The sequence below is a fragment of the Hyaena hyaena genome, unplaced genomic scaffold, assembly GCF_003009895.1.
Source record: "Hyaena hyaena isolate Hyena2069 unplaced genomic scaffold, ASM300989v1 scaffold_603, whole genome shotgun sequence".
NCBI classification, from domain to species: Eukaryota; Metazoa; Chordata; class Mammalia; order Carnivora; family Hyaenidae; genus Hyaena; species Hyaena hyaena.
In genome coordinates this window covers 619,528-636,858 of record NW_024081235.1, presented here as the reverse complement: position 1 = coordinate 636,858, position 17,331 = coordinate 619,528, and the positions used below count along the sequence as shown (strand labels likewise).

The following is a 17,331-nucleotide window of genomic DNA, read 5'->3' as shown; positions in this document are numbered from 1 at the left end:
GAGGGCTGCACACGCAGACACGGGGATCGCCTTACGGGACGTGGTGCATGTGACCGTTGGGCAGGCAGGTGACAGGCCGCGAGCTCAGGCGGGGTGTCTAACCCCAGTGGGTAGGCACACCTAGCACTTTTGGCTCTTAAGACCTTCACCTGGTTGGACGAGGCCCATCACATCAGCAGGGACGCTTTTCTTTCCTCCCAGACAGCTGACTGCAGATGCAAAGGGAAGATGACAGCAGAAATGTCACAGAGCAACGACTCCGTTCCCTCCATTCAAAGTGGTCCCTTAAGCAAACCACTTTGTGAATGAAAATGCGGAAAGTGTTCTGTGCTCCCAGCCCGGGGACTGGAGAGAAGATTCCTGGCTGTTCCCAGCGGTCACAGCGCTTCTCCAGGAGGAGGAAAAGCAGCCCCTGGGGCTCTCCAGCAGGTGGCCAGAGCCCCTGAGGTGTGGGAAGGAAGGAAGGAAGGAAGGAAGGAAGGAAGGAAGGAAGGAAGGAAGGAAGGACGGAAGGAAGGAAATTGGTAACCAACCTGCTAATGACCATGAACCAGCGTTTCCCCCAATTCCTGCTGCGCCGTATTCAGTGGGTAAGAATATCCTTTGGGTCAAATATCCCTACTGCTCTCCTTGATCAGACATTAAAAAAGAATTGTTCCATGTTATAGTATACGTTTCGAATAAAGTATATAAAAGGGAAGCCCTGTAGCAGTTTTCATTAATATCTCCTGCATTTGTAAGCTTTCATTTAATATTCTTCGTAGTATTTAATTCTAGATCGTCTTAATCCCAGACCACAGGCTGCTGCTGTTTCCATCAGTCCTCACGGACAGGTGGACGGCTGACCGCCGGGGGGTGTGGAACCCGGGGTCTCCAGCCGGGTTGGACCAGGGGGCGCTTGGCCGTTGAGCACGTGGGGAAGGAAACAGGGTGCCATTAGGATGACCTCCGATCTGCAGGGGCGGAGGCGAGCGGCGTGGCCTGGCCCTGGGTGCCAGGTGACAAGCCGTGAGGGGAGGAGCTGGGCTTCGGCTGGAGCGTCTGGCTTCTAGTCCCGCCGAAATCCAGGGCCTGCCTCCCGCCCTCTACCTGCTACAGCTCATCCCCAGAGCGTTGCCAGGTGTCCCCTGGGTTTCTGGATCCGGCTGGCCTCTCAGAAGCCTTTATGAAGGGCTTTCACTGCAGAACGTTTCCAGAAGTTTCCACGGGACATACACAAGGCCTGTTGACAACATCTGGGGGTGACAGGTGACACACTCAGGCCCAGGACACAGGCAGGGGAGACAGGTGACACTGGCCCAGGACACAGGCAGCTCCCCTTCCCCAGCTCCGCCTTTGTGTCATTCTTGATCTCTCCGTCAGTGTCTGTGGCGTCTGTGCATCTCTGTTCTGTCCGTCTCTCTGTCTGCACGGTGACACTGGGGGAGGGTGGACATGCAGCTTCTCGGGGACTGATGTCTGCTCACAAAGGAACAGAAGGGGGTATAGCATTCCTGCGCTGGCAACTCGGCTGTGGAACATTCTGGAATCGGCAAGCTAGCCACGGTGGGTTAGCAAGGCTGCTTTTCTCTCAGAGGACCAGTTACTGGGACGCCACAGGATAGGAGCAAAATCTCAATGTCAGTAAGCAGTCAAAGCCCAAAGAGAGGCCGTAGGAGGAGAACTAGAGAGGAGGTCCCCTGGCTGGTCCTCTGGTCCCCTGGCTGGTCCCCTGGTCCCCTGGCTGTTCCCCTGGTCCCCTGGCTGATCCCTGGCTGGTCCCCTGGTCCCCTGGCTGGTCCTCTGGCTGGTCCTCTGGTCCCCTGGCTGGTCCCCTGGTCCCCTGGCCGGTCCCCTGACTGGTCACCTAGTCGGTCCCCTGGCCAATCCCCTGACTGGTCCCTTGACTGGTCCCGGGACATCCAAGCTCGCGTCGCGGCTTTGCCCACTGGTGACTTGCAGTCTGGGTCACGGTCCTGAGCCCCTCGGAGCACCAGTCTGCTCATATAAACAGGGCAATAGTACTTTCCTTGCTGTCCTCACGGGTTCTGCAACGGAAACCACTTCTTACTGAGACCCCCGTCAATACATTCACGATCTTGGACCGTGGCGTCTTACGGGGGCACCGCACGCACTGAGTGGAGTGTAGACAGTCTACACCCACACACAGCCTGCCTGACCGAGGAGGGGGCGAGGGGGAGGAGACAGGCTTCCTCGGGAGACACTGCGGCCTCTGTGAGAGGGGCATCGCTGCGGCCTGGCCTGGACATGGCCGGAGGGCTGGATGCGGACCCCCCTCCCGGCGTGGAGGTGGGGCAGGCGCAGAGCCCGCGTCCACACGGCCACCGGGGCAGCGGGCCTAGCCCTTGGGGCAGCTCAGCAGCCCTGCTGGACGCTGAAGGGCCTGGACTCCGCCGTCCGGGTCAGGCCCCTGGGACGGAATTCACAGCCCCCTGCCCTCCGGCCGGTGCCCTCGGTGGGAAGGAGACTTGAGGATAGAAGGTGTGCGAGTTCCCAACAGCTGGGCTACCGGGTGGCCACACAGCAAACACACGCCGGCCTGGCTGTCGTTTTCGGGGAGCCCGGTGCTGTCTGACAGGTGCAGAGCTCAGTTGGGGAAGATGGAAAGTTCTGGAGACGGACGGTGCGAGAGGTGGCACGCAGTGTGAACATCTTACCACCATGGACTTTGCTCTAAAACTGGTTAAGATGGTAGATTTCATGTGATGTATATTTTACCACAATTTTAAAAAGGAGACATTTCAAGGAGGACATTGTTTGGGGACTCTGTGAGCACTCTATGAGCACAAGTGTGTTCCAGAAACTCTTTTTTAACTTTTTTTAAAAAACACTTTTATTTATTTTTGAGACAGAGAGAGACAGAGCATGAGCAAGGGAGGGGCAGAGAGAGAGGGAGACACAGAATCGGAAACAGGCTCCAGGCTCTGAGCTGTCAGCACAGGTTACGACGTGGGGCTCGAACCCACGGACCATGAGATCATGACCTGAGCCTAAGTCGGCCGCTCAACCGACTGAGCCACCCAGGCACCCCAGGTGTTCCAGAAGCTTCTGAGAGTCACTGACGCACCTCACATCCCCCGACCCCGCCCATGGGCTGATATGGGATCGGTTCATTATCCTGACCCCTAAGTAAATCAAAATTGTTGACTTGGTTGTTGGCAGAAGTGACTAAGAAAATATAGAGGAAAATCTTTCTCCAATAAATAAGAAAAACCATCATATTTTCATTTGTATTAGCGTCTTCCTGGAAGATTCTGGAAGATATATTGGAAGTTTGCTTTGGGATCCAGAATTTCAAAGTATATTAAAAAAATTATTTTTGTATCCCCTGATAAGGTTGAAACCAGGTGGACCTGTTCACTTAGCTATCGTTGATTCCACAAGCGTACGCAGCGTCGGCTGTGCCCCAGGCTGGGGGCACCTGGACATGGGCATCGCCCAAGCTTCAGGGAGGCGGCGCAGAGGGGACGGCAGACGTGAGCGCCAGGGGGTGGCCTGTGGGCTGTGGGGATGTGCTGGGGAGCGGGTGGCGTGCCCTCAGGGGACTCTGTGAAGAGCGGGTCTCAGGGGTGAGCCCAGAAGGGGCCGGCAGGAAGTCACAGGACAGGGAATAGAATGTTCCGTGCAGGACACCGGCACCTGGAGGAATCAGTGATTTTTGGGTTTTGGAAAAAGACATGACAACACTAGCCGACTGTGAGCACTCAGACAGGACCCTCCGACCAGGGAAAGAAATTCACCACTCAAGTCAAAATTTGGGCTCCTGGCTGTGCTTCCTGGATCTGCCCCAGTTCGGACAATGCTGAGATGTGCAAGACTCACGGACGAGCCTGTGTGCCTGCTGTGTTAGAAGAAGTGAGTCAAAGGAGAAAAGAAAGTAAAACCTGCTGCCGACAGCAAAGCCGTGGTGGTTCTGGGGCCCGTCGTCTGCCGCCCAAGGTTTCCTTCAGCCTCATTTCCTTACTCAGAGAAGAGAGTTTGGCAAAGGACCATGACTCCAAGATACCTGAGTGCAGAGCTTGTGAGGCTCCTGTGATGGGAGGGACCTGGCGGGAGGCCAGGGGGACATCCCCAGAGGTGGGTGTTTGCAGGATCTGGAACCTTCCAACATACAGAAAAGTTATCCCCTTTCACAGATGTGCAGAGTAACACCTGAGTCAGACAGAAGGCTCACAGAGGGCCCGGAGAGGATTTCCCAGAAAGCACACAGTAACAAACCATTGATTGGGCAGAAAGTTTCGGCGTCCAGGTCACTGAGCACCCATCCCGCTCCAGGCTCTGTGTCGAGGGCACACAGGTGAAAGCTGTGTCCCCAGAGGGCGCCCAGTCTGGTTGGGGACGTAAACAAAGTTCAGAGAATAAACCAATCACTTGAAAACAGCAAAGTAATACCTGCTGAGTGCTGATCGTGTGCCGGGCTCTGCGCTCAGCATTTCATGTAGAGTTTGGCCTAAGCCGTGCAGAGTCCCACGCGCTGGGTTTTGTTATTCGTGGAGCAGTGGGGAGGCTTGTCCCAGCTCACAAAGCTAGGAGGTGACAGAGCGGGATGCTGGCCCAAAGGCCCTGGCCTTGGCCACTAACCCAGTGACTGTCCGCTCTGGCTGCACATTAACAGAATTAACACATGTCCGCGGATGCCCCAGGCAGACCAAGTGGCGGGGGGTGTGGCCGGGGCCTCAGGGTTTTCTGAAAGATCCTGGGCCTCCATCTGCCGTGCGGTCAGGAGCAGAGGGGAGGCCCGGGGCTCTGCCCAGGACCCTGCTGGTAACACTGTGAGGAGACCCCTAGTCGCCGGGCTAACTATGAGCAGGGATTGGTGGGGGCCGAGCACAGAGCCGGAGACGGCTGTGCTGGGTCAGCAGAGCATGGCGCTGGGCCGCCCGCCTGTCCAGGCCGTGTGGGGGCTTCGGGCCCCCGGGAACATGGCTGCACTGAGGTCTGTGGGGGCTGTGGGATGTCCCAGGGCGACTGACCTGTGACAGGACTGCAGACTGTAGTCCAGACTCAGGGAAGCGGTTAAGAAACATCTGGTCGGATTATTGGGTAATCGAGTAAAGAACGGCCCGTGGAGAGCTTACCATGATGCGGGGAATGTTTACGGTAAAAGTTAGATCTTTAAAAAGCAGCAGGCGTGGGACGCTCGGGGCAGGACGGCGGCACGGTGGAGAGGCGTCCACGGCAGAGAATTTTATTCAGCCTCCCACAGTGTGGCCAGCTCAGCCCCCCACACCCGGCCCCTGAAGTCCCACTCCCTGGAGAGGACACAAAGCCCCTGAAAAGTAGGGAGCATCGCGGAGGGCCCGGCGAGCCTCCGGGGACTCTGTTAGGCAGATCTTCACACGCTTTATGTGCTGGGCGCAGTTAGGGGACAACTCTCACGCCCACCTCGGTTCTGAGGAGCCCGGCTGGTAGGCCAACCCGTCCGGGAGGGGCTGTCATTGTCTGCTGCCCAACGTCACCAGGCCACCCTAAGTGTTACAGAGACCGTGGGGCGGCCCGGGGAGAAGCAGAGGTCTCTCCGGGTCTCTCCGTGTGGGCAACGCAGTGTGGCTCCAGGTAGGGTGACAGGTGTGGATCTCCTCATGAGGTAGACTCTGTACCTCCTCTAAGCATTTCGGGGAGTCTTTTTGGGGCCCCCACTACCAGGTTTGAACAGAGAACGAGAGACTAGGCAGTTAGGGAGGAGGCTTCTAAACTCTGTGGTCGCCATCGTGAGCTCCAGGTCTGGGACACAATTCAGGAGCCTGACACGAGATGACGCGGCTGCTGTGGGCGAGCCGCCTCCCCCCCGCCCAGTGTCGGGTGGAAACCACAGTTGCACGTGCAGTTTGGGGTCGCCCACTGTGCGTTTCTCCCACGAGGCATCATGTGCAGTGACTTCCCAGAGCAGGGGAGCAAAGTGAGTTCCAAAAGCACCTAGACATTCAGACACGAGAAGGAACGTCTGGAAGCAATTTCGACACACGAAGTAGGAACGTGTTTCTTATGATACACTGGGGAGCCGTGCGGTCTTGGACATAAGGCACCATCTGTGCAAATGTAGCGAACATTACGTGCCGGGGGGGCTGAGCACGGGGCACGTAAGGTGCCCACAGCCCGGGACCTGGCCGAGCAGCCCCACGTCCCGCTTTCCCGAATCAGTTACCATAAGTCTGTGCAAGAGGGAAGAGAGCTGACCTTGTGCATTCGCAGCTGAGGCAGAGAGACAGCAGAAGACTCACCAGGAGCGGGGAGTGCAGGGACGATGCCCCTCACGGACCCCCGAGAGCGCCTTCCCCCGGGGGTGGGTGCCCGGCCGCTGCGTGTTTCCAGGGCCGCCGGGTAGCCTGCGTGGTCGTGGGTGCAGAGGCCCTGGCTGGGTGGCCTGCGGTCCGATCACGTACAATAGCTGCAGAAAACACGCCCATGAGGACATTCCCGCGCTGTGCCCGGGTCTGGGTCCACACCCTTGCAGCGCAGCCTGGGCACGTCCTCTCTCCGGAGCCCTTGGCGGTGGTCGTTCTGGCCCAGACCGCGGGCCGCCGAGCTGGCCGCCTCAGGAGTAGGAGTCTTTGATGTCACCCGGGGCCTCGGCCTCCCGCCCTCGGCCCCTGAGGGTGTTGAAGACCTTGCGGTAGGAGTGCCTGAACGCGGGGTTGGAGAAGCAGTACACCGCGGGGTTCAGCACGCTCTGCAGGTACGCGAGGCTGTTGCTCACGTCGGACACGTGCACCATCACCCCCAGGGCCCTGCAGCCGCCCGCCGCTCGGAAGACGGCCACCAGGACCCGGGCCAGCAAGCTGGGCAGGAAGCACGCGGCGAAGAGGACCACGACCACGGTCACCAGCGCCCGGGCCCTCTGCAGCTTGGGCTGCCCGCCGGGGTCCCGGAGCCGCCGCCGCAGCGTCCTGATGACCCTGACGTTGCAGAACAGGATGAGGCCGAAGGGAAGAACGACCTGCGCGAAGATCAGCGCTTCCTGCCAGGCGGCGCTGAAGGAGAGCTCGGCCCCGGGCTCCAGGCCGGGACACGCGGCCGCGGGCACCAACAGGCTCTGGTGCGTGAGGCCGAGAAGTAGGAGCCAGACGCAGCCCGAGACGCCCCAGGCCGCCCGCGGGGACAGCAGGTTGACCTTCAGCCGGGGGTGGACCACGCGGAAGTAACGGTCCACAGCCACGGCCGTGAGGAAGGCGACGCCCACCCCGCGGCCGAGCACCCGCAGGAAGAGCAGGCTTCGGCAGGACGCGGGTCCGAGGCGCCACGTCTTGCGGCCCAGGTAGAAGGCGGCGTGGAAGGGCAGGCAGACGGCGATGAGGAGGTCGGCGGTGACCAGGTTGAGCAGGTACACGGCGTAGGGCTTCCACACCTTGAGGCGGAACGCGAAGGTCCAGAGCGCCACGCTGTTGCCCAGCAGGCCCAGGCCGCACTCCAGCGCCAGCAGCGTGGCTACGGTCGCCTCCACCGCGCGGCTCTGCACCGAGCAGTTGGCGGCCAGCATGTTGCCGCGCGTCTGCTGCCGGATTCCACTGCAAGGTGGCCAAGCGCACGGGGCCGGGGCCGCGGGTGACGCTGGCTCCTTTCTGCAGAGTGACGGACGCCGGCGCTCTCCTGCCGCGGGACACTGGAGTTCTGCGTTTTCTCAGCGCGAGAAAACACTGACCTGGCATCAGGAGGGAGTCAAAAGCAAACTAAAATTTGTTTAGGGGAAGAGGATCGGGGGCGGGGGAGGGAAAAAGCCCTTTTGGTTTTGTTCTGTTTTGTTTGGCCCTGAAAACGGGAAGCTGTGTTTCACTTCACATCATCCGGCGTCCCACTGAGGAGACGACGGCCCCAATAGCGGGGTGAGCGCAGCTCTGCCCCCGCGGGGGCTGCAGAAGGAGCTGGAAGGGCCTCACTCCATCAGGCTTCTTGTCTCTATACGGTTAGAGCCACGATGGGCCCACGGGTCCTGCCGCGTGACTGTGCCTCACGGGAAGCTCTCCTCTGCAGAAAGAATGTGTTGAGACCCTCGCCTGGCGCTCCGTCTCCCACGCGGGCAGTCAGCTCGGTCCCTGCTGTCACAGAGGAAGCTCGGGAGGCCGGGCCATCTCACGGGTGACCATCGTTGCTTGTCTTCTTACTTTGCCAAATCTGATATTCTGCCCGGGGGCCTTCCTTCCCTCCTACGCGACCTGGATTAGGGTCTGGACCCATGGGCCTCCACCGGACCCGACAGCAGACGAAAACTGATGGCCGGTCAAGATGCATAGATGCCCCTAGAATGTCAGGGGCATGAGCCCAGCGACAGGCACGGTGTGCCCGTGACAAACCAGTGTCTGCACAAAGTGGGTGTCAGTCCATAACTAGTCAATGAATGCAGTCATCCCTTCCCATTATGGACCAGGCTTCACCTTGTTCTGGGCCATTCTCCACCCTGACTCAGCTGCGCCCTGCACACTCTCGACCCTTCCACTGTTGAGGCTCCCGCATCTGGGTGCTGACCCTCTGTTGACCCTCCCTCCCTCACCTGGGTCCTGACCCAGTGTCGACCCTCACACATCTAGGTCTTGACCCATCGTTGACCTTCCCTCATCTGGGTCCTGACCCAGTGTCGACCCTCCCTCATCTGGGTTTGTCCACCGTGGTTTGAGCTCTGGAGTTAAATGTACTTTAGTTCTAACTCTGATTTCTCCAGTGAGCTGCGGTGTGGTCTGGGGGAAGCAAACGAGCATCGGGCACCAGCCTCTTCCCTGACGACGACAGCACTTACTTGCAGGGTCGTGATGAAGGTCTGAGACCCTCTTACAGCATTACTACCTGGCTCGCCCGAAGCCCCCATGGAAAAGTTGCCTCTGTCAGGCGTGACCTTCCAAGGGCTCCGAGATGACCTCCCAGCAGCTGAGGCCAAAGGTCACAAAGTTAAAAACTTTCCTACACACTTCTTTATTCAGAAGCACTGAGGACATATTAGGTGTTGCCCCTTTTGTGCCAGAGGGACAGATACTTCTAATGCTAATAATGCTTCCTAACTTCAAGGACTCCTGCTCCTGCAGGGGAGGCCACGGAACACGCACAGGCCGTAAAGAACACACGATAAAATTAAATAATAGGTATACAGCTGAAATGGGATGGGGGTTGGGGTCGGGGAAGGAGGAGAAAAGTCGCAGTCACAGATGCCAGGGTGAGGCTCCGGGCAGGGACCGCACAGCTGGGGACTGACCCTTGGCTTGGGTGCGTCGGTGCGATACGTCATCTACTGCAGATGCTCTTCCAGCCTCGGTTAGTGGCTGACTGTCTGTCTGTCTATTTTGAGAGAGAGAAAGAGCAAGCATAAGAGGGAAGAGGCAGAGAGAGAGAATCCCAAGCAGGCTCCGGGCTGTCAGTGCAGATCCCGGCGCAGGGCTGGAACCCACGAACCGTGAGATTATGACCTGAAATCAAGAGTCGGACGCTTAGCCGACCGAGCCACCCAGGTGCCCCGCTTGTGACTGTCTTGTAAACTCTCAAAAGTTCACTACGTTCCATTTCTTTTCTCGTTTTCACCCCTGCCCCTGGGAGGGTGAGCCCGAGGGGGAAGGAGCTTCTGGTCATTTCCAGGAAAAATGGTGTTGTTTGTGAAAAGGAGCTTCAAGTAAAATCCCAGAGGCGGGAAGTCACATGACTGTGGCAGGGCCCTGTGACGGTCCGGAGCGCACGTCTGAGCTGATGGCTTGGGTAAAAAAACTTTCAGCAGCCTCAGAATATCCCTACGATGTGAACACCATCAAAGAGTGGATGGCCAACGTAGTCAGGGTTTCACGCGTCAGAAATCGTTCTTCTTACAGAAAAATCTGAATCCTACAAAAGTAAAAATTTGAGTTCTTATACTCAGGCTCCAACACGGGAGTGTACAAAATGCTCTTCCTAGCAAAAATAAGCCAACAAAAACCCAACAACTTTCTTTTTCATGTTTTTTGGGTAGAAGGTAAAATTAAACAGTTTCAGATTCAGAATGCTAGAAGCTTCTAACTCTTCCACTTCCAAAGTGGCCCCGCAACAGGATGGTGTGGACGGAAGCAAAATGAGGGCGGTGTAGGTGAAGGGGGCCAGGTTCTGAAGGACACTCTTCTTTGTTTCTTTGCTACTGGAGAAATGGGTCGAATGTATCAAGAAATGGCATTGTTTTATATAGATTTTTGTGACACTGATAATTTTTAAGTGTGCTCTTCATTAGTTCGTTCGTTTGTTCAATAAATCTACGGCACACCAACCACAGTCCAATCCCACTGATGACCCTTGAAGCATCTTTACAGAATAATCTTGAACGTTATCTGATTGCACGTCTGAGATGTTCTCAATGTATCAAAACACAGAAAAACACAATGAAAAGGGACAAGAAATGAGCTGCGACACCCCAGCAGAGGCACACGTCTTTTCTTAAATTTTTTTTTAATTTTAATTTTTTTAATATAATGCATTGTCAAGTTGGCTGACCTATAGCGTGTACAGTGTGCTCTTCGTTTTGGGGGTAGATTCCTGTGATTCATCGCTTACATACAGCACCCAGTGCTCATCCCAACAAGTACCCGTCACCCACTGTCCCCTCTCCCCGCCCCTTCCCCCAACGGAGGCCTGCGTGTCTTTTTACACACACATGGTGTCATCTGCAGCTGCTGTGTGCTTGTTCCCCGTCCCCCCACCCCGACCTCCCTGGGCAGGTCAAGGGCCCCGGGTGGTTGATGGCTACCCCCTGCCCCTCACCGACTGGCTGGCGCTGTCTGCATTTCTTCCCCTCCTTTCTGTTCTCCTTTCCCCCGACTTTCAAATGGGGCAATGCTGTTTCTGTAGCTACGAGACCCATTGGAAATGTTTCTTAAATTCTCAAGGGTGCCTGGGGGGCTCAGTCGGTTGAGCGTCCGACCTCAGCTCAGGTCACGGTCTCACGGTCCGTGGGTTCGAGCCCCACGTTGGGTCTGCGCTGACAGCTCGGAGCCTGGAGCTGTTTCTGATTCTGTCTCCCTTTCTCACTCTCTGCCCCTCCCCCACTCATGCTCTGTCTCTGTCTCAAAAATAAACAAAAATTTTTTTTTCAAAAATTCTCATTTTCATGAGGCCCGTTCAAAACTATAATCACAGCAGCGCCCATCCGTGTCCTCCCAGGAGAGCGTGAGGCCCGTGTGAGCGCCGCCGGCACGTTGAGAGGGCACCTCCCTTAGTCCGCGATGCCTCTTCCCAGCACAGTGCGGCCCTTGCACCCGCAAACTCAGAATCTGATTGTTCCATTTTCAAATTTCTAATTCTTTTCCGGCTACAGAAATTATCTTCTGACTATCCTGCCATTGAAAACACAGGCAGCTGGGAGGTGAAACGGGAAATCACGGATAACCCGGGTGTGCGCAGAGACTGCGGCTTGCTAGCGCCTCAGTGGAAACTCCACTGAGTTTCTACCCAGTGTTTGACGGGAGCAGGCGAGGGTCAGAGGCCCTGAACGCTGCTCACAGCCTGGCCGGTCCCTCGCTTTGGTCCCGACTGGGAACAGCGTCTCACAGCGTCGTTGTCGAGTACTTAGCACGTTAGCAGCTCCGTGCCAGAGGGGGTCCTTGCTGCTGAGTCTTCACGCCGTCGGGTCGGCCATCACCCTGTGAGACGTAGAACTATGTCCGAGGTACAGGAAGGTTGATTTGAATTTCTGACTTGTGGGGGGTGGATTTGAATTTCTGTTGTTTTTTAGTAATTAGACGTGAAGCAGACACGCAACATGTTACATTCCTTCTGTGTGTGTTCCTTCTGGGCGGGGGAAGGAAGTACTTGGAGGACTTGCTGAGAGGCGGCCGGTCATGACCGTGCCCCCAGCACAGACACCAGGCGCCAACTGCCTCAGACCCTCCGGGGAGTCGGATTTTCCCCTCGGGGCGGGCTCTCCTACATGCGAGTGGGCCCAGCGCTCCGTCAGCGGCCTGGGAGCCAACACACCAATGGAGGTGTTTCTCATTCTGATTGAAGTGATCTTAGAGCCCGATCCCCGCGAGGCCCCGGCCTGTTTCTCTTCCTGTGTCCTTGCACTTGGGTGCTCTGGTTACCGGAGTTTTAGGGGGAGGCCCTCATTTTCCTGTTTCTCAGGCTTGTGGTCACGAAGCCTGACAGTGCCCCAGCCACGCTGCCAGACCAGCTGTCCCCGGGCGATGAGTGCTCACTCCCACGGGGCTTGGAGGCGAGGGAGCCCTTAGAGAATCACGTTTTATCGACCACATACTCCTCTGCATTTACAATCAACTAAAAACTGAAACCACATTCACATTGGAGTCCTTGCAGTTTTGGGGAACCTAGGGAGAAAAGGGGCCCTGTGACCTGACACTCGGCAGCCAGAGAGGGGACTTCCAAGGGAGGCAGGATCAGCCCTCAGCAGGGGGAGAAGGAGCTGATGGTCACAGAGGACCCCATTCAGGACCAGCTCGGCTTTTCAACCTGAGGTGTTCCTTGGAACGGGGGAGGCAAGGGAGCATTTAACATTATGCCCCAAACTACGACATCTTGGGTACAGTCAACCAGACACTGTCCGGTATTTGAAGACCGTCATAACGGGGCCGAGCTGTTCTCTCCCAGGGATGACCTAAGCACAGTTACTCGTGTATTTTCGAACTGTTTTCTCAGTGGGCATCATTAGCTACAAATCATCTTTCTACTCAGTCAAAGAATCACAGTATTTTTAGAGCAAGTGAGATCTTCGAGATTGACTGAGGTTTTCATTTTGCAGATGAGGAAATGGAACCCCTGGAGATTTGTTCTCCCAATTAATGCCTTTTCCCGTGTGCAGCAAAATCCCAGCCACGCCGGCGCCGCTGATGACACGTGTCCCACAGCGCTGGGCCTGGGGGCTGCGCCCTCGGTCCCCTTGTCCCCACACTGTCTTCTCGACCAGCTTGTCCCTGGTCTGCAGTCCTGGGGGAAGAGCCCTGCCTCTTCCCCCTCCAGCCTCCAACAGCCTGATCTCGCGTGTCCCCTGCGACCCTCTGTTTCCCACAGCCGCTCGCGGTCTGTGAGTGCGGCGACCCCCTGGGTCAGTCCTCAAGGCCTCCCGCCTTCGGGCATCTGGTCGACCACGCGGCAGCCACACGTGAGGGGAGTCTCCGCCTCCCGGGGCACCTGCCCCGTTCGCCCCCCGCGTCTGCAGGAAGACACCCTCGGGCCTCCCGTCTCAGGACCTCGTGGTCTCCTTGACCCATGCTCTGTCCCTCGCGGGCTGTGGACTCGACTGTCTTTGTTTCGATTACGTCCCGGCAGCCACGTTTTCCTCGAGCGCCAGTCTTGGAGCGCGCTCGCGGTCGGTCGGGCACCTGTCAGGGCCTCGACGGTCCGGGAAGAACTGAACCGAGCTTCTGCGGGGAAGGCCTGGGCGTGCACGTTTCACACCGTGTGCCGCGGGTTTCTCCGACTGTCTCCTGGGGCCGCTGGGACAGATCACACGGACTCAGCGGCTCAACCCCACGCACACACATCTCACGGAGTTGGAGGCCAGAAGTCCACCTGCGTGTCAGGACTGAGCCAGGGCGCCGGCGGGCCGGCACGTCTCCAGGGGCCCCGGGGAGCCCACTGTCCAGTCCTGTCCACCTTCCAGACACCCCGGTGCTGCTTGGCACATGACTCCTTCTCCGTCTTCAAATGGGAACATGGCCTGAAGGCTTCTCGCTCTGTCACGCCCTCTCCCAGGCTCTGACCTTGAAGGACAGCAGTGGTTACGTGGGGCCCAGCCAGGTGGTCCAGGATAATCTCCCATCTCAAGACCCCTGACCTAATTAGTTAAAGTCCCTCTGCCAGGTGAGGTGACAGATTCACGGGTTTCAGGACTCGGGCTGTCGGCGTCTCTGGGGACCCTTACCCTGCCGGCCACGGCTTCCGTGCACACTGAAGATGTAGCGAAGGTGGTGGAGACTTGGCTCTGTGGGGGCTGGGGTGCTAATGTTTCTTAAATGGGTTCCTCCCTCTAGTTTATGCGTACGCTTCTGCTGGAATCAGCTGTCACCATCCACGCGTTTTGTCGGGTAAACTTAGACGGTTCCTACTGTTCATCACGTCAAGTCCAACCAAGGCTGCGTGTCCGGATGTTGACGGGGCTGTGGTCTGAGCCCTGTACATTCCTGCTCCTCCCGCGTGCTCCTGGGGGCACGGCCCATCCTGTGGGGGCTGTCTGCACAGCTCCCCTTCCGGCTGTCCCGTAGGACATGTCCCCTGTCCCTCATTCTTATAGGGGTGCCCCTCAGGTGTCTCCCCTGGGAGATGCACGCTGTCAACACCATGTGGTCTGCTCACTGTCTCTTTGTACAGAGATCTCACACTCAGCTGTGCCCGAGGGTCCCAGAGACCAGGGACCACATCTCCCGTTCGCCCTCGGCCCTCAGTGACCTGCTCAGCACCAGGCCGGTGACATTGCTGATCTGTTCATATTCAAGGGGTTAGAAAATGAAAAAGAGCAGAATAGAAACATACTGTTTTTCTTTCATTGATCACCTGGAAGACCCATGATTTCAGGCATCTCAAGACCAAAGCATTAGTTCTTTTTTGTTGTTGTTTTTTGCAACTATGTAGAAAGTTCTGGTTGACAGAGCCCCGATTAGATAATTATCAGGTGATGAAATATTTACTATAACTTCACACAATGTAACAAACCTCTGTGTCTTACATGAAGATTTTCAGCTAAAGCAATAATCAGACTTTGCTGGAAAGTATCTGTAAGACGCACTTCAGCCACTTGTCGTCCTTACTGGGATGTTCCATGTTGAATTATACCCCGGGTCCCCTGGGGCTGGTACGCAGGTGAGTCCTGAGACCACGGCTTGTGATTTGTGAAAGTGTGACGGGTGCCAGACTCTGTCTAGTCACGGTCCCCACCACCGTGTCACAGATTGCTGCCATGCCTGAGGATTTAGACCTTAAAAAGGGCAATGAAAACTGAGTTCAAATCCTCTATAATCTGACTTGCCTCAGATCAAATACTGCTTTTGTGAAGGAGGCCATCTCCGCTAGGGACTTCTTTGTCTGGGCCACACCCTCTCCGATGTGGCTGAATTGAGGCCCCGTATCAAGAAGACACGAACCAGAGGACGTGAATGCAAACACAAGTCCCCATTGATGAAGGGTCTCTGTTTTGCTGTCAAGACAAGTATGACACTTCTGTTCATTGTAGGAATATTTATGAATGCATTTCTTGGTTTTGCACATGCACAGTAGGTGAAGCAATTACATTTTGTTTAAAAATGTTATAGGAAAGAACTAAAATGTAATAGGTTCCATGTGGTCCATGTGAACATACAGATACCCTTAGGGTTGGCATTTTTCTAGTTCTTTCTTTCATAGGAACACTCTCAAAACCGATTTTAAAAATAATTTTTTATTTGTTTTAACCATAATAAAGACATTTAAAGTCTGATCTACTATGATTTTTTAAAGTTTTCTTTCTATCAAATTATAACTGCACGTAAACGTGGGATTTGTAATATGTTAGCAGCGACTTCTCATGCCCTTGTCTCTTCCACATGGGACCCTTTTCTAAATCTTGGTTGTTGCTGTTTGCTATTTATAAGCTGGTGTCGATGCTTTTTTCCTCCAACCTTTTATTTTGAAAAATTTCAAACCCACAGAGAAAATCCACAATGATAAAGCAACCAGTGCCCATGGACCTTTGCCTTGATTCTACCCTGTTCACACCTTCACCCTGAATCCACCCTGTTCACACCTCCGCCCTGAATCCATCCTGTTCACGCCTCCGCCCTGAATCCACCATGCTCACGCCTCCACCCTGAATCCACCCTGCTCACACCTCCGCCCTGAATCCACCCTGCTCACACCTCCGCCCTGATTCCATCCTGTTCACACCTCCGCCCTGATTCCGCCCTGCTCACACCTCAACCCTTAATCCACCCTGCTCACACCTGTGCCCTGATTCCACCCTGTTCACACCTCTGCCCTGATCACACCCTGTTCACGCCTCTGCCCTGATCACACCCTGTTCACGCCTCCGCCCTGATCCCACCCGGTTCACGCCTCCGCCCTGATCACACCCTGTTCACGCCTCCGCCCTGAATCCACCCTGCTCACGCCTCCGCCCTGATTCCACCCTGTTCACGCCTCCGCCCTGATTCCACCCTGTTCACGCCTCCGCCCTGATCACACCCTGCTCACGCCTCCGCCCTGATTCCACCCTGTTCACACCTCCGCCCTGATCACACCCTGCTCACGCCTCTGCCCTGATTCCACCCTGTTCACACCTCCACCCTGATCATACCCTGCTCACACCTCCGCCCTGATTCCACCCCTGCTCACACTTGGGCTGCTTGCTCTCTCTGCACACGTGTGTGGGCACAGGTCTATGTGCAAGTGTGAGTCCCTGTACGGAGGATTCCAGATGCCGTGGGCCCTGAGCCCCAATGCCCCCTAGGGTCAGGAACCTTCTCCATAACCCACACGAGTATGGCAGTCAGGAAGTGAAGCAGACACGCTTCTGTGGTTGAAGATGCAGAAGGTGTTCATTTCCCCAGGGCCCCAACAACGTCTTCTTCGCTGATTTCTTTTCTCTTTCTCTTTCTTCAGGTGTAATTTGGGACCAGGATCCATCAAATCCCACACATGACAGGCACTTCTTTGGTGTCTCTCTCTCTCTTTTACTTTTACCTTCCTGAGGACGCCAGCTCCTCCCCCATCCTGTCTTTCCCACACCCACCTGTCTGCAGGATTCAGGGCATCATTTTGCAGAAAGATCCTCTCTGTCAATTTTCTTATTATTTCTTCATGACAAATACGAAATCTTGGATCCTGTTTTCTACTAAGTTGGGAAATCCAAAGCTGTAGTCCCACATCCACTACCCCTTCCTTAAAAATAGGTGAGGTGTTCTCTGCCGTTGAGGTGTATTCTTTATTTCATGTTAACCTTTGTAATACTAAAGCATTTTGATGCCCAACAGGCATAATATCAAAAACATGGCTCCTCTCCTCTTCCCGGGACACTGGTGTGTTCAGTTAGGGACTTCCCACGCGGAGGAGCAGGAAACAGATTTCATCAAAGGCAGGCAGCTCAGTCAGCCTCGTCTCACATAAACTTAAACCTACGTTTGATGTTCATCATTACAGACATGGATTACATTTGCAAGGCACACAAGGGGTCTGTCAGCCTGAGACTTTCCACAGCTGCTTTCTGGTCAACAGTAGCCTGAAATCCCAGATGGGCCTCTAAGGCTCTGCAGACAAATAATACCTAAGACACATACCTCCTGCTGGGGACATTCGTCTTTGCCCATCCCGTGTCCCCATCCCCATCTCTGTCCCCTGTCCCTGTCTCCTTTCCCTGTGCCCATCCCCTGTCCCCATCCCCATCCCCGTCCCCTGTCCCCATCCCCATCCCCA

At 55.9% G+C, this 17,331-nt stretch overlaps 1 protein-coding gene and 1 long non-coding RNA gene across 2 annotated transcripts in view; both read right to left on the bottom strand.

Annotated features, from left to right (window-relative positions):
• Positions 1-5,981: 5,981 nt before the first annotated feature.
• Positions 5,982-7,477, bottom strand: GPR31 (G protein-coupled receptor 31). The gene has a single exon (XM_039257138.1). It carries the CDS (start codon positions 7,475-7,477, stop codon positions 6,536-6,538), a length of 942 nt encoding a protein of 313 aa, XP_039113069.1. The 3' UTR covers positions 5,982-6,535.
• A 1,463-nt stretch (positions 7,478-8,940) lies between these two features.
• LOC120248707 overlaps positions 8,941-17,331 on the bottom strand; it is a 21,501-nt gene continuing 13,110 nt past the window's right edge. The window contains exon 3 of the long non-coding RNA XR_005532665.1: positions 8,941-9,261. This is a non-coding gene — a long non-coding RNA (uncharacterized LOC120248707). The remainder of the gene's footprint in view (positions 9,262-17,331) is intronic.

What these genes read in the sequence shown, in the direction of transcription:
- GPR31 (XM_039257138.1), bottom strand. Translation starts at nt 7,477, where the DNA reads ATGCTGGCCGCCAACTGCTCGGTGCAGAGCCGCGCGGTGGAGGCGACC.